The 16,365-nt window shown below is 44.7% G+C and overlaps 1 protein-coding gene across 3 annotated transcripts in view; it reads left to right on the top strand.

Moving 5' to 3' along the window:
- Nucleotides 1–16,365, top strand: part of SLC35F3 (solute carrier family 35 member F3) — a 321,601-nt gene that overhangs the window by 180,695 nt on the left and 124,541 nt on the right. Inside the window, exon 1 of one of the 3 annotated variants that reach the window (XM_082407670.1) lies at nucleotides 9,949–16,261. The exons of the other annotated variants lie outside the window; for them this stretch is intronic. Coding sequence (XP_082263796.1) covers nucleotides 16,186–16,261 — 76 coding nt within the window. The 5' untranslated portion in view covers nucleotides 9,949–16,185. Of the gene's footprint in view, nucleotides 1–9,948; nucleotides 16,262–16,365 lie in introns of those variants that run through there. 3 annotated transcript variants of the gene reach the window in all.

The following is a 16,365-nucleotide window of genomic DNA, read 5'->3' as shown; positions in this document are numbered from 1 at the left end:
CCTAAAATTGTATTAGCATTCATGTGTCCTTAAATACACCTAGTGGTATGCCGAAGCGGGCTCATGCCAGTTCACAAGAGGCAATTGTACACATCTCCCAGTTTCAAGTTCAGTGACCTCATATTGATAGCCTGAAATGGACCGCATCATCAGTATTTACGTCAGGGCAGTTGGAAAATGCTGCACATCAGGGCTTTTATTTTTGGAGAGCTGGTTTAGCACTTCCCAGGATATAGAGTAAATCGTCTGGATTGGACTGTGTGTGGCCTTCAAGGATTTTGAAAAAGAGAAACATACAAGACTCACTGTAAGGTGTTTTCTCTGTGCTTGGTCAGTATAACCTTGTCCTGAGTCGCTTTGATAAACCAGTTCCTTTGGGAAGCCTCCTGCTTGGTTGGTAGAAGGCATGTGTCCAGCCTAGTTTGATTGCCTTTGTGAAGGGGGTAGATGTTCTGATTTCCTAGAAAGAAAAAGAAGTAATTATACTGTAGAAAATCACGCACCATAGAAAAAAGGGAAGAATGGGTCCCTATTTTTTGACATTATTTTCCCTATTTTGGCATTTAGGGAAAACATACATAGAAAAGGGGAAAAATTAAGTCTGGGATAAGCACTGACGAGAAAACATTTGTTGGAAATCTACAGCAGCCCTTGGCATTCCTAGACTTAACTCTTGCATTTGGGCCATTTGCAAGCACCCTTGACACCCATGATGTGGGCGGCTTGTACTTTGCTGAGGGACAGAGCTGGAAGAGTCACATGGGGAACCAGGCCAGCACCTGGCGACCTTGCCCAGCCAATGAGTGGATGAAGTGGTCGGCTCCAGGCCACATCGCTGCACTGCTGGGCAGTTCTGATTGATGCAGGGTCCCACTCAGTCCTCCCCACCACCGTGCCAGGAAGATAGGGACCGGCCCGCTTCACAGAGGCAGGAGGTGAAATATTTAGGTACGGATTATAATCATCTCTAGTGACTTAATGGGCTCTGAGGACAAACGCTTAAGGATGTCAAAGGCCTGGGACTTCCCTGGTGGTCCAGCGGGTAAGACTCCGCGCTCCCAATGCAGGGGACCCAGGTTCAATCCCTGGTTGGGGAACTAGATCCCGCACGCATGCCGCAACCAAGAGTTCACATGCCGCAACTAAAAGATCCTGCATGCCAAAATGAAGATCCCGTGTGCCGCAACTAAGCCACAGTGCAGCCAAAATAGTTAATTAATTAAACTAAAAAAATATTAAAAAAAAAAAAAAGAACGTCAAAGACCTAAGGAGTATACGGGTAGTGAGTAGATGTATTGAACATTTGGTCTGAAGACTGTATGTAGTCAGTTTTAAAACCTGACCAATCTTTTGTTTGTTTTTATGACAACATTTTTAGTACGTATTTGCTTAAGAAAAATCAGTCCCAAAAAATGGAACAAGAGAAGTGATTTTCAAAGTCACCTTGCAATGCCACCGAACACAGTAAACTGCGATTGATATTTTTGTGATAAAGCCTTACTATTTAATAATAGATACCAATAGATATGTGTGACTATAGTTCAGAACAAACTTTTATATTAGATTTTAAGAAGCATTTTTAAAGATTTTAAGCTTTTTCAGTAACAGTTTTTTTGAGATGTAACTCACAAACCACACAATTCACCTAAAGTGTGCAATTCAGTGATTTTTAGTATATTCACAGAATTATGTAACCATCACCACCTTTAATTTTAGAACATTTTTATCACCCCCAAAAGAAACTTCTTACCCATTAGCAGTCCCCTCAATTCTTCCCCCACCCCAGCCCCCTAGGAACCACTAGTCTACTTTCTGTCTCTATAAATTTGCTTGTTCTGGACATTTCATATAAATGGGATCATACAGGATGTAGTCTTTTACTTAGCGTGATGTTTTCAGACTCATCGATGTTATAGAATGTATCAGCGCTTCATTCCTTTTTACGGTTGAATACTATTCCTTTCTGTGGATACACCCAAGTTTTCTGTATTCAATTCATCAGTTGATGGCCATTTAGGATGTTTCCATGTGGCACTGTTATGAACAATGTCGCTATGAACATGCATGTGCATGTCATTGCATGGACATGTGTTTTCATTCTCTTGGGTACATACCTAGAGGTGGGATTTCTGGGTAATAATAATAACTCTATGTTGAACCTTTTGAGGAACTGACAGATTGTTTTCTAAAAGTGTCTGCACATTTGACAGTTCTACCAGAGTGTATGAGGTTTTCCTCTCAATTCCTCCACATCCTCTCCAACCCTTGTTATTGTCTGACTTTTTGATTCTAGCCATCCGAATGGGTGTGAAGTCATATCTCCTTGTAGTTTTGATTTGCATTTCCCTGAGGTCTGTTGATGTTGTGCATCTTTTCATGTGCGTTCGTTGGCCATTTGTATATCTTTTTTGGAGAAAAAGATATTCAGATCTTCTGCCCTTCTTTCTTTTTCATTTTTTAAAGATTGAATTGTTTTGGAGCAGTTTCAGGTTTATAACAGAATTGAGAGAAAGGTACACAGATTTCTCACACACCCCCGACCCTGACACATAAATAGCCTCCATTATCAACATCACTTACCAAAGTGGTACATGTTTTACCAAGAATGAACCTACACTGACACATCATAATCACTCAAAGTCCATAGTCTACCTTAGGGTTCACGCTTGGTGCTGGACAAATGGGTAAGGACATCTCTCCATCATTATAAGATCATACAGGGTATTTTCACTGCCCTAAAATTCCTCTGTATTCTGCATATTCATTTTGCCCCCCTTCTACCACACTGCCTCTCTGGCAACCACTGATCTTTTTACTGTCTCCATAGTTTTGCCTTTTCCATAATATCATATGGTTGGAATCCTATAATGTCTAGCCTTTTCACATCAGATTCTTTCACTTAGTAATATCCCATTGTCTGGATAGACCAGTTTTATTGACCCATTCACCTACTGAAGGACATCTTGGTTGGTTCCAGGTTTTGGCAATTATGAACGTAGCTGCTGTAAACATCCGTGTGCAGGCTTTTGTGTGGGCATAAGTTTTCAGCTTCTTTCAGTAAATACCAAGGAGCACGATGGCCAGGTCATATGGTAAGAGTAGGTTCCGTTTTGAAAGAAACTGCCAAACTGTCTCCCAAAGTGGTTGTACCATTTTGCATTTCCACCAACAATATAGCAGAGTTTCTGTTGTTCCACATCTTCGCCAGTATTCGGTGTTGTCAGAGTTTCAGATTTTGGCCATTCTAATGGACGTATAAGGGTATTTCAGCGATGTCTTAATTTGTACTTGCCTGATGACATATGATGTGGAGCATCTCTTCATCTGCTTATTTGCCATCTGTACATCTTCTTTGGTGAGGTATCTGTTGGTGAGGTATTCTTTGGCCCATTTTTAAATCACCTTTACCTATTTTTAAATTGAGTTGTCTTTTTATTATTGACTCATCAGAGTTCTTTATATATTTTGGATAAAAATCCCTAATCAGATATGTGGTCTGGGAATATTTTCTCCCATTCTATTTGTTATCTTCTCACTTTCTTGATGGTGAGAAGCATGTGAGTTTGCTATTTTTCCTATGTCTTCCTTTCTGACAAAACGCCTTACCAGATGCTCTAATTCACCTAATTTCACCTTGTGAAACCCGCATCTCCCAGAGAACTTCCATGTGGAGCTAGGAAGCACTCATATTGTCTTTTTTTTTCTTAAGATTGAATTTTTTTTTTTCCTAGAGGCACAACTTCCTTTCCTAAAAATGAGTCACTTTAAAGGCCTTAGAATGTTCCTGAATCTCGTCCAAAGTTTAAAATTGAAGTCCAAGAAAGAATAGCCTCTTTATTTTACCCCTAGAAGAGTCTCTGAAATGCAGGTGGGTCCCATCGATCTAAAATACTCACAGCTTCCTAGCAGCAGCAGCTGCAAGACAGACCTCCTCATTTTGGCCCTTGTGCACTTCTGGAGGTATATTTAGGTTGCCTCTATTTAGTGTTCCCAGAATAGCCGTAGTCTTTTGTTTCTCTGCATTCCTGTTAGTTCTATTCCTTCCTGGCCCAAAGTAAGAGTGATGCACTAGATGATTTCCAAAACCCTTTCTACCCCAGAAGGTCCCTGCTCTTAATCACTTGCACTGGGCTCGGGGTGTCATCTGTAAGCCATACCCAAAGCTCAAGCAGGACTGAACTTTTGCCAAAATCCAAAAGAGGCCCCAGCTGTGAATCGGATTAGGTACATGCTTTCCAAATCCCAGCTTGATTCTGTCACAACCATTCAGATTCATAGAGAGGTTTCCTATAAATATGTATCTGGGTGGAGACAAATTATGTTTACCTATATCATTTCTGGGCAGGGTTGTGGATAAATACTTTGCAATGAAAGTGACTTTTTTTATTCCGGTTTAGGCTAACACCTTAAGTTATCCTTTTGGTTTTTTTTTTTTTGTTATCTTCAATTAGCTCCAAGGATAGTTGAATTGAACCCTCTGTGGTTTATTTTTCCCATCTCATGAATGAACCAAATAATGCTTCCAGGGCCACAGGTGAAGTGTGCCTTAAATTCTGAGAATGCCACTGCCGGGGACAGATTTTCAAGCAGAGTCATCATGTCTTAGATGTTTTAGGCTGCTACTCATCCCAAATTAGAATACTGCTATCAATAGAGCATTTGATGCCAGCTCACTTTAAATAAGCAGTCAAGGTTAAAACAAAAATCAATGAGCTGCTCTCATGTTTCCCATAAGTTGGGCCCCTCATGGAGCTGTACCAGGCTTGGTTCTCACCGCCAAAAGCAGGGAATTCAAGACTTGAATGCAAGTGTCCATGACAGTTTCCTTTTTTAATTATTTTATTTTATATTAAAAAAAGTTTTTTTATTGAAGTATAGTTGATTTACAATGTTGTGGTAGTGTCAGGTATCCAGCAAAGTGATTCAGCTATATATATATATATTCTTTTTCATATTCTTTTCCATTATGGTTTATCACAGGATATTGAATACAGTTCCCTGTGCTGTACAGTAGGACCTTGTTGTTTATCCATTCTATAGAGAATAATAGCTTGCATCTGCTAATCCAAAACTCCCACTCCATCCCTCCCCCACCCCCCTCCCCCTTGGCAACCACAAGTCTGTTCTCTATGTCTGTGAGTCTGTTTTGTAGATGAGTTCATTTGTGTCCTATTTTAGATTCCACATATAAGTGATATCATATGGCATTTGACTCTCTCTTCCTGACTTGCTTCACTTAGTGTGATAATTTCTAGGCCCATCCATGTTGCTGCAAATGGCATTATTTCATTCTTTTTTATGGCTGAGTAGTATTCCATTGTATATATGTACCATATCTTCTTTATCCATTCATCTTTCGATGGACATTTAGGTTGTTTCCATGTCTTGGCTATTGTGAATACTGCTGCTGTGAACATTGGGGTGCACGTATCTTTTTGGATTATAGTTTTGCATGATGGTTTCCTTTTGATGGTCTGGTTTTTTTGTTTCCATTTTTATAGTTTTACAAGAAGAATGGGCTTAAAGGAGGGGTGAGGTGGAGATGGAAAGGGGCATGTTTTAGACAGCATCAAGGAAAGAAATCAAGCTTGAGAGAAGGAGGGGAGAGTGAATTGTGTCACACTTTGTACATTTGAGCTTTCAGCAAGTAGAGAGAATGGATCAGACCAAATAAATCCAAGCTGAGAAGTATTTGTATTAATAAACAATATGTAATGGGTATACACAAATCCATTAATAAAATAATGTCTAATAATAATTTATACCCTGTGCCGTGAAACTGAGGTGATGGGGCAGCAAGGAGCCCAGCCAGGATGCAAGGTGATGGCCATACTCCCGTCTAAGACAGATGCTGACCCATTAGCCTTTTCACTCATGTACACTCAAGGGCAAAATCTAAAGCTACATGGAAGCAGGAATGAAAAGATGAGGGAGAGAGAGGACAGGGAAAGATTTCACTGAGATTGGCGCAAAGGCAGAAGTAGTCAGGTCAAGGCAACTGGTCATTGCTGAGCCCAGGAGATCTCCACCCAGGTAGGAGGGGCACCAGTGCCTCTCACCAACTTAAGAGCTTTCAAGGTCTGCATTCCTTCCCTCCTGCAGGAAGAAGTCAATGCTGTTATTAAAGCACCTTTCTCATTCCTACCTTCTCTTTGCTCATTACTAGCATGTTCTGAACATTTATACAGCAAGGATATAAAAAGGATGTGAGAAAGCAAAATATTTAAAATACAGAGAACAGAACTGTATATTTATTTTTGATATTATAATAGACACTTCTGCAAAGACAGAGGAACAATGGCTTTAAAAGCACGGATGTAAAAAGATTTTCTATAAAAAAGAATAGAAAATTGTCTAAATATTTTAAAAGAAAAACCAACCGCACCATTATTTTATGCACTCCTGTACATGAAGACTTTTCCTGTTATTATTAGCGTTTGTATGTTTACAAGAGACACATTTTTAGACCCTTTAAACTATTCTTAAACATCAAGATTGGTCTCAATCCCGTCCTCTACTGAACAACCTTCTCCCTTAGAGAAGTGTCACAGAGAAAGTGAATGAATCACTGTTTTTATTTGTGGTGGTTAGAAAAAAATGGGGAAAAAGTGGTAGCCTATTTAGTTTTTTTCTGAATATATATAACATATATATATATATATTATATGTATAACATATATGTTATACATATAATATATATATATATATTATATATATATTATATATATATTTATGAATGACATGATCTACACATGAAGGAACTATGTAGTGTATGTAAAGATCATATTGGATAAAATATGCAGTTTGTTTTTTTCTCTAGAACTTTCCCTGTGTTATTGAACAACTTGTTTTATCAGCTGTGTTAAACTCTTTTGTGTAAGTACACCATGCTTTATTTCCCATTTCCCTGTGGTTGAACATTTAGGTTGTTTCCAACTTTTTACTTATTAAGAAGAAAACTTGGATGAACATCTTTGTAATATATCTCTATTCACATCAGATGATTTCTTGGGGGAAATTCCTAAAAATGGAAATAGTGGGTAATAAGCCGTAAAAGCTTTTATTTTGTAGGAATTTCAATAGATTCTGCCAACTTTCAGAAAGGGTATATTTTTGCTCCCATCGAAATGTCCAAAGTACACGAAACTTCCAAAGACAATCATCTTAAAAGCAAAGTGGGGACTGACAAAAATCCAAGAACAAATTTTGTCTAGATAATTTCAAAACGTTCCCATTGGCTAGAAGATCATACTTGTGTTGGCATGCTATGGCGAACCTAAACCAAGTCTAGTGGTCTCACCAACGAGTGCTCTGGGCTGGTCCCTAATCCATTGCCTCAGATGTGCCCTTGAAGCACTGAGAAGCTCACCTTTGTCAAAGTGACCAGGAGTTATTCATTGGAACATAGTTCTGGAATCCACAAGACAGAAATACTCTTAATACCAGCAAGATAATTTTAGGAACAATCATGCATGCACTTAACCCTCCAAACGCCACCAGAGCTTTAGGGAAACCTTGGGGCTTGTCCCCTTGTTCTACCTGAGCCAATCATTTGGGCGGGAAGGCGTAACTAACTGCCTCAGTCAGGAGCAGGATGTAACCTCCAGACATCTGGCCTCTTCTTGCTTTTGTCCAAAATTGGTGGAACCTTCTCTTTCAGCCCCCAAGCAAAGAACAGACTTGGCCTTAAGCAGGATTTTGGTTTGTTTGCTTTTGCAAAAAAAAAAAAAAAAAAAGAGGTGTGTTCCTTGTATCTGATTAAATTGTGGAACATCTTTCTCCGTTTGTCCTGCACCTGCATGTCTGGTGACCACTGCAACTGGGCCCCCATATGCCCAGTACAGGTCAATAGATATCTTACGCAAAACAAGGGAGAAAAGGGCCATTCTCAGTGCTTTCGGGGAAGACACAATTGTTTCTCTGGAGCACTTTATACTTTTGGGCCAGTGGATCATTTGCTAATCATCTCTGACAGGCACAGTTGTCACTGTCACGCAGGGAGTTCACAGAGTTCCACTGCACTCGATCAGCTGTGCTCTGAGGTGTGGCCTCAGCATGTCATGCGTGGGGTGTCACTGGGCAGAACTCACCTTCATTGTCACCGAGCAAGGAGCACACCCCCAGGAACAGAATATGCACTTCATTGAAGCCTTTCAGCGAAGTGATTGGTAAGCGTGAGTTCCAGAGAGCAGGAATGCTAGAGCCACCCTCCGGTCCCTCCCCAGCCAAGAACCTGGCTTTCCTGGCCTCCACCAGGGCCCCCCTTTGTCGGAAACCAGAGACTGAGATGGCAGAAAACAGCCAGAAGCCAGGGCAGGGCCTGAGGGCTTCCGAAGACAGCAGCTTGGCCGAGAGTGAAACCTTCTGGGCGCAATGTGGTTTGTTCTTTGGGTGGAAGCAGAGGGCACCAATAGCCGGAGGAAAGTTTGTCCTCAGGGAAAAAAAGAGCCAGACCAAGACTTCAGGGAAACCTGTCTAGCAAGGAGGAAGATTTTAGGCATAGGAATTCCAGGGTCAGGTCAACAGAAGACACTTCCCAGGACGTTTTGCTTGGCAAGGAGGATGGTGGGCCTGGAGCCGGCGGGTAGAGGAAGGGGCAGGTGGGGGGCGTGTAGCAGCTGCTGGCACTGGGAAGACGTGGGGAGGCAAGCAGCGGGCGTGTTGAGTTGCTCTCAGGCTCCTGTGTGTGACGCTCAGTGACCACCCCGTTGCACCACCCTTCTAGGGAAACACAGACTCCATGATCTTTGGAGGCTTCTGGTACCTCTAGGATGTATGGAGGGGCCAGGATCCAGGGGGCCTGAGCTGTTTCCTGGACCCACCAGCCTAAACGAGGAACCGAGGGGGAGAGCCAGGTCCTCAGGAGAGGAGAGAAGCCAGCGGGGGTCAGGGGTGGCGTGAAGAGCACACAGGAAGTTGTGGTGCCTGGAGCTCCTTGGACGAAGGGGCAGGACTTGCCTGATCCCTGCAGGGGCTGCTTCAGGACACCCATCCCGACAGAACCTGCCTCTTGCAATCGTGCTGAATCTGCTGCTCTGGAGTCAGTTTCTTGTCTGTCTCCACCACTGGCAAGTTCCAGCTCTTTCTGCCCTGGTGATCTTTCATTCCTTCCCTCCATGATGCTTACGTAGGCCCTGTTCGTGGGCAGGGTCCCTGCCTCACAGGGTCTACAGCCCAGCAGGAAGCTGAAAAGAGAATACAAGTAACTGCAGGGCAGGGCAGAGGTGATCACTGCCTCGGACAAACGCAAAGCGCGTTCTGAGTCAGAGCAGGCCCCCTTCTCAGAAATCAGAACTTCTGAACTTCTGTCCGCCCAACTTGAATGGTCCTCGTGGAACGGCATCCTTGCCTGTGGGTGCTGCCCTGCCCTGCGCTTAGTGACTCAAGAGTGGAGTGGCTCCTTCCCAAACCCATCTTTCCTCTTTTCAAGCCGAGTCTGAAGGCCAGTCCCCTTTGTTTCACCCTTGGAAACAAACACCAGCCAAGGGAGTCTGCCCCGGGGGTTGACAGGGATGTGATGTAGGTCAGTATCCTCGTCCCCACCCCGCAGAGGCGGGAGAGCAAAGGCACCGGACAGGAGGCCAGCTGTGGTCGATGAATCATCCGGAAAACGGCAGGCAGCTACTTCTGAGCTAAATGCCATCGGATCTGGCTCCTCACCTTGAGTCCACTGTCCCGGTCTCTAAAGCACTTCCTCTGAGATGAAGCCAGTGAGGGCCAGAGAGCCCTGGGCACAGGGGAATCAGCCAGCGCGGTTAGTCACCCCTGGTACCACGCCGGCAGGAGGCACAGTCCTGGAGGAGGGTGAAGCCGACAATTCTAGAAGACTCTGAACTCTGGGTCCTGTGAATTTCCCCCTCCCTCCCTCCCTCCCTCCTCCATCCCTCCCTCCTCCCTTCTTCCCTCTCTCCTCCCTCCTCCCTCCCTCCCTCTCTCCCTTTTTTCCTTCCTGCCTTCCTTCCTCCCTTCCATCTTTCCTTCCTTCCCTCCTTCCTCCATCCCTCCCTCCCTTCCTTTCCCCCTTGTTTCCTTCCTGCCTTCCTTCCTGCTTTGAGCACCTACTACATAAGCCATACACTGTGTTCGGCCCTGGAGATACAACAAAACAGAGATGGCCCCTCCCCATTAAAGAACCTAGCGGAAGAGACTGAAAATACTGCCTGATGTGTTCTGAGTACTTGCCATCTGCCACAGACTATCGTAATCCCTTACCATGGTATCAATTCCTTTACTCTTCACAGCAACACCATAAGGTATCTATTATTATTATCTCCATTTTAAGGATGACATGGCTGAGCCTGGAGAGGTTGAACAACTTGCCCTAATGAAACCATTTGTAAGCAGTGCCCCTTTCTATACTGACTCAGGGTGTTGGAAGGAGTTCGTGGCAGCTGGCATGTCCATTTCCCAAGGTGGAAGAGAACAATCATTTCTTGAGTACCTACCGGGGACCAGACACTGTGTGGTCCCTCTACACCCCTCAACTGTGTCGGCACCTAGCTAGGTCTCTGAAGTCCCAGGAGAGGAAGCCCCAGGCTAATCCAGGCGTCCACCTAGGAGCGCCCCCAGCTGTGCTGCTCTCCCTGAGCACAGGACAGCCTAGGATCCACAAAGGAAACTACCGGACACGCTGTTCCCACCTCTGTGCCTCCCCCATCGTTCATCATGCTCCCAGCTCTGGGCCCGGCATGACCACAGGGGCAGCTGTTGTCTAGTCACCATGGAGCAGGCTTGGAGGTGCCTGAACAGGATGTGTCTGGAAGCCCACTGGTGACATCCAGTGATCCGGCCTCTTGATGTCCTGCCTGGAGTTATCCAACCTTGACATTCCTCCTTAGAGAGAAAGAGGAGAAATCCTATGGAACCTCAATGAGTCTGACTTTATCCTGGTCATACATATTGCTGAAGAAGAGAAGGGAGATGTGAAGATGGGGAAGGCCACCATCTTGTTTCCTGCACTTGCACTTGAAGTTATTGAAAAAGGTTATGAATTATTCCTGCCAGATCAGGGCAATGAGCTGCCCAGTGCATGAGAGTTAATTTCTTTTCATCATTAGACTTTCTCTCCTGTTGGAAATACCAATGTTTGCTCTACTCTGAAAGCTTCTGAATGCTGCAGACTGACTTATTTGGGTAAAAGTCCATTTCTGGTTCCTGGAACTACTTTAAGTGATTATTTTTAAATGCTGGTAACCACAAAAATAATTTATAACTCTTACTACTTAATACTGTAGGAGGACGATGAAACAGTGTTAATATTTCAGAGTGAATTAATTGAAATGGTCTGCTTTCTGGCTATTGAAAATCTTAGCTGGATTTTAAATTTTTATTATTTATTTTGAACCGATTAAGTAAAGATCTTCACATACAAAGAATATTATTGTTAACAATATTTTTCAAGTCACATGGATCATGACCCATGAGTAAGGTATAAAACCAACTAAGTTGATCACAATCGGCAATTTTTTTGCAATGAAAGAACACAAAAGAATAGAACAAAATGAATAGAAAAAGAATAGAATAGAATAGCCAAAACATGGTAAAAGGTATATTTTATTAAATATTAAAATCAGTTATATATGTGTTTGTATATGTAAAACATATTTTCCCAATTTTAAAAATGATATATAATTTACAAACAGTAAAATTCATCCTTTTTACTATACAACTTTATGAATTTTGACAAATGTAAATGTGTTTCTAGCTTTGTCCAAAAAGTGAGAAAACCACTTAAAGCAAGAGTCTACTTAACTAAGTGGAGATATTCACAAAGAATAAGATCCTCTTAAGATCTTTGGAGGCAGTGACAATTGTCTTATCTAAGAAGATAATTTCACACACCCCAAATTTTAAAGCCAAACAGGATCTTGGAAACTATAGAGTCAATGGTTTTCAGAACTTTCTTTTTACAGTGACAACATTTTTATAAACCAAATCTAACATGGAACCCCGACAGGTAAAAGTAGAATTGCTTTGCATAGAGACCAGGAAACACAGTTTGAAAACCCTCTCGGGCCCAAATTAGGAAACTGAGGCCAAAATAGGCTGAGTGACCACTCAAGGTTGGCCACTCCAATTGGCAAGGCTGGAGTTCAAACTCAAGCTCTTGGCTGTTGTTCAAGACATTTTCCATGCTGTCTTGGCCTCAAGAGAATAAGTACCACTTAACCCCACCAAAGAGATTGGATGCCTTCTTGGAATAGTACAGTTGGACTATAGGTATTCATATACCAGCACAGAGGAAAGAATAGGCCAATGACCCCCATGGATGGCAGAAGTACGAGTCTGCTCAGGAAGGCAGAACAGGTTACCTGGGCAACACGAGTCATTTAGGGAGGCTGGAGCCTGAGTGTAAGCCCAGAGCTGGGAGCCCAGGGCCAGGAGGAAGCATGGTGAGCGTCCAGAATTTGAGGAATCAGCCAGGCCCTGCAGAGCAACCCCTTCCTGCTGATTCACCCCAGGCTTATCTGCCTTTTTCTTCCTAAAGGGTCATGGGTGGATCCCCACCGCTGGGTTGCAATTGAAATAGAGCCACTTGGTGGTAGGAAAAACTGGCTGTCTCACCTCCTTTCTTCTCTGGGCCCCCTCTTTTTACTTCTTCCTCTCTGGTTTGCAAGTGGGAAGTGGGGAGACGGTAGAGACGCTGTTGGGGGCAGGCCAGGGGGTGTAACACTCAGGCTGGTGGTGTGTAAGTTCTGCATCCAAGCCTTGTTACCCTCGTATCTATTCGGTGAACTTACTTCAGTGATCGGGCTGTAATACTAAGGACACAAAGACCGTCTCGTCGTTACGAGCACACCATACCAAGTAGCCACAAACTGCCATTAAATATCCCCCCTCCTCAACTGCACTGATGAAAAGAGAAAAACAAACAAGGGAGTGGGGTTAGTGACGAAGAACAGGCTTCTATCAGAACAGCTGCCGTCTCCTGTAGAGCTAAGGAAAGGCTTGGCTTTGATGGGCGAACCACCGTACCATACGTTTTCAGAAGATGACAAGGAAGATCTGGTAATGAATATGACCTGAAAAGTCAACCCAGATCTCCTTTCAGATAAATCCCTGTAATACTAAATTTAAGACAGGCGGATGCCCAGTGATATCCTTCAGTTACTAGCTCACACTCATACCCTCCAAAGAGAAACGGAGGTCAGAGGTCAAATGCTCCATCCTCTGGCCTGGATATTACTTAGACAAAGTTGTTTCCATTGATATTTCAGGGATCATGTCTCTCTCTTTGTTGAAAGAATTATTAGCACCTTTTTTTTTGTTTGCTTTTTGGTCATTTGAGATTTAGGTGTTAAGTGGGGAACTTGGTGATTTTCTAGATATCCCTGAGTTAGATCATTATAGCCTAACTCCAGCATAGAGTTTTAAATTGTTGGAATTCTCAAAATACTAGGGTGTACTCATGCACCAGTACACAGTTAACTTTCTAGAATAATTTTTTGGATGTAAGTTTTTAAACATGCCTCCGCATCACACCTACTCCCAAAAAAGATGTATGCGGAGGGGTATCAGTACTCGTATGGAAATCAGCAGGGACTCCTGATTTAAAATGGAGTGGAGGAAGTTTGTTTTTTATTTCAGGAGGGAGAGTAAGTTTTTTTGTTTGTTTGTTTGGAACACAACGTGAGGGAGCACCCAAGGCTGATCGAGTTGAATACAGAAAAAAAGAACAGCACTGAGTACTTAAAATTAAGGGGAAGAAATTGAGAGTTGGTACCGCCTCTTTGGTAAGCAGAAATTGACAGCCATGAAGAGGTGATGATCTCTCAGGTATCATAAGGTCCTGGGGTATCCTGCAGGGGGAAAAAAGGTTTAGGTAACAGTTAATTAATGAGTGAAATTAATGACAGGGGTATTTAATACTGATAATATTTAATTACCTATTTGGCTTGTACATAACATTGCGATAAATAGAAAGTAGATACGTAAAAAAACAATCAGACAGATATTTATTGGACGGTTTGGTTGTGACCTGTGCCGTAGAATGAGTGTGGACAGTTCAGAAAAGCGTGAGCATGATGAACTTTTCCAAAACCACATTCAAATGAAAGGAAATGGATTATGGATTACTTGTGTCTCCCACCTCAGTTGGAATAGTTACGTGGAATTTTTGCATTTTACATTTATAATGTAAGAGAATAGCACAGCAGTGGTAAGTGCCGGCTTTTGATTCGTTCAGACTTGGATTTAAATCCCTGCTCAGCCTGTTGACCTGGGACATTTTAGTTAACCTCTCCTAGCCTCAGTTTCCCCATCTGTAAAACAAGGTAACAATGATTTTTACAGAGCTTTAGTGAGTAGAAGATGAAATGATTTATGTAAAACTCTTAGCACAGTACTTGATACATAGTGCTCAAAATATGGGTACTGTTATGATGTGATATTTATTTTAGTTACTGTGTATGTAGTAAATGTTGATTGATGAACTTGATGAAATAACATAAGAATATTATAGAAGAGGTTTTTTTTTGGTTTGTTTTTGCTTCTTTTTGCTTTAAGCTTATTTGTGCTTAATATTTACGAGGAAGGGAATGGCTTAGTGACTTACTGTAATGTCATCTCGGGATCTGGGGACAAGCTCCCTGTGAGAGGCGCACAGCGTGGAGGCCACCACTAGAGGGCTCTGAGGAGACCCTAAAAACCTTTCCTTGGCTGTAATGATGAGCCAGCAGCCCTGGGAAGCCCTGGCTTTTTGGAGACCCAGGAGCCATTCTGTTCATCACGGCTGTTCAAGAGGGCAGGTAATAACAAGAACCCTACAAGAGCAGCTTGTAGGAACCACTTCTACCAGAGACCTGGGAGCATGCAGGTGGATGTCACCAGAGACAGCTGGTAGGTGCCAGGCTAGGGAAACCCTGTAGCTCTGAGGTCATTCTCCGCCTCTGCCACGCCACTGAGTTACCCTTATGGGTGCTGAGGGTGCTGTCACAGAGTAGAACATCAACTTTGAGACAGGAAACCAGGTAGAGTGGGTGGGGGGGGTTCCAAAACTCTGGGTAAGGACTTAACAATAACAACAAAACCCACCTTGAGTCACTACGGAGCCTTCAGATTCCCAGTGGAGACTGAGACCAAAACAGAGAACTGATGGCTGCGCATGCGTGAATGAGATGCCCATAAAACCCTTGGAGTTTGGGGGCCACACAAGTCTTGTGCATCCTACCTGCAGAGATGATGGCAGGGTGTTTCTGATGGTGCATTATCATGGGATAAACGCCCTGGGTACCAGGGAGTCACTCAGGGATCGCCCAGCTAGTGATGCAAGAGGTATGTCATCGCTTTTTATCAAGCATCATTGGTCAGTGGCTTACAGGTGGGTCTGAGTGGGAGCAGTGAGACCAGTGCCTGCAGAGGCAAAAGCTGCAGCACAAACCTGGGATCTGGGCGGAAATGAAGCTTTCCCCGCTTCCCAGGGAGTTTGGCCTCTCCGGACTGGGGCAGGGGCAGAAATCTCAAGCCTTGGTTTTCTTGTGGCTGCCCTGCTTCTCTGGACTTGGCATCGTCTCCAAAAGAAAAAAGAGCTGCCCACCGGGGTCAGGCAGAAAATGTGCCCTAGACTCATTCAAAGAAGTGAATGCCAGCCGCGGGAAGCTTCGCTCTTTTCTGAGTCTTCCCGTAAACCAATAATTCAGGAATTTGTGCAGGGAGGAGGCAACTCTCCGTCCGAAGTCGAACAACTCCCCGTTTAAACTTGTGAAGCGCCGAGGCTAAGTTTGCAAGGCCTCCCTCCCCTGCGCTGGTCCCAGGAAAGGGCAGGGGCGGCCGGGGAGCTGCGGGCCGGCCCGCTGCCCGGACCGGAGGCTGCACCCGGGGCCGGGCTCCGAGGGAGGAAGCCGGGCTGCGGGGCTGGGCGGCCCCGGGCGGGGGGCGGAGCAGGTGAGCCCGCGGGGTGGGAGCGGGGAGCGCACTTGTACGTGACGTTGGAGTTTGCGGCAACCTCGGAGCGGGAGGCTGTGCGCGCGGGTGCGGAGTGGCTTGCGCGGCCGGAGACGATGCGCTCCGCGGGGCGGCCGCCGCAGTGAGCCCCGCGCGGAGACGGCAGCCCGGGAACGCAGGGCCGGGGCGGCCAGCCGCTCGCGCTCCTCCCCGGAGGAGGCCCCCGGGCCCGCGAGGCGCGCTCCAGCCGGCCCCAGCATGTAGGCGATCGGCGGCGGCGCTCCTGCAGGCGGAAGGCTCATCATGAAGAAGCACTCGGCCCGGGTGGCCCCGCTCAGCGCCTGCAACAGTCCGGTCCTGACCCTCACCAAAGTGGAAGGTAACGGCCCGGGGCGGCGGGGCCTGGAGCGGGAGCCCGGCACCCTGTTACCTGTGGCCCCCGGGCAGCGCCACGCGCCTGCGGGGCTGGCGACTCGGCCGCCC

Source organism: Balaenoptera borealis, assembly GCF_965194805.1.
Source record: "Balaenoptera borealis genome assembly, chromosome: 10".
NCBI classification, from domain to species: Eukaryota; Metazoa; Chordata; class Mammalia; order Artiodactyla; family Balaenopteridae; genus Balaenoptera; species Balaenoptera borealis.
Note: the sequence above shows the minus strand (reverse complement) of the source record. Positions and strands in the feature narration are given on the sequence as shown.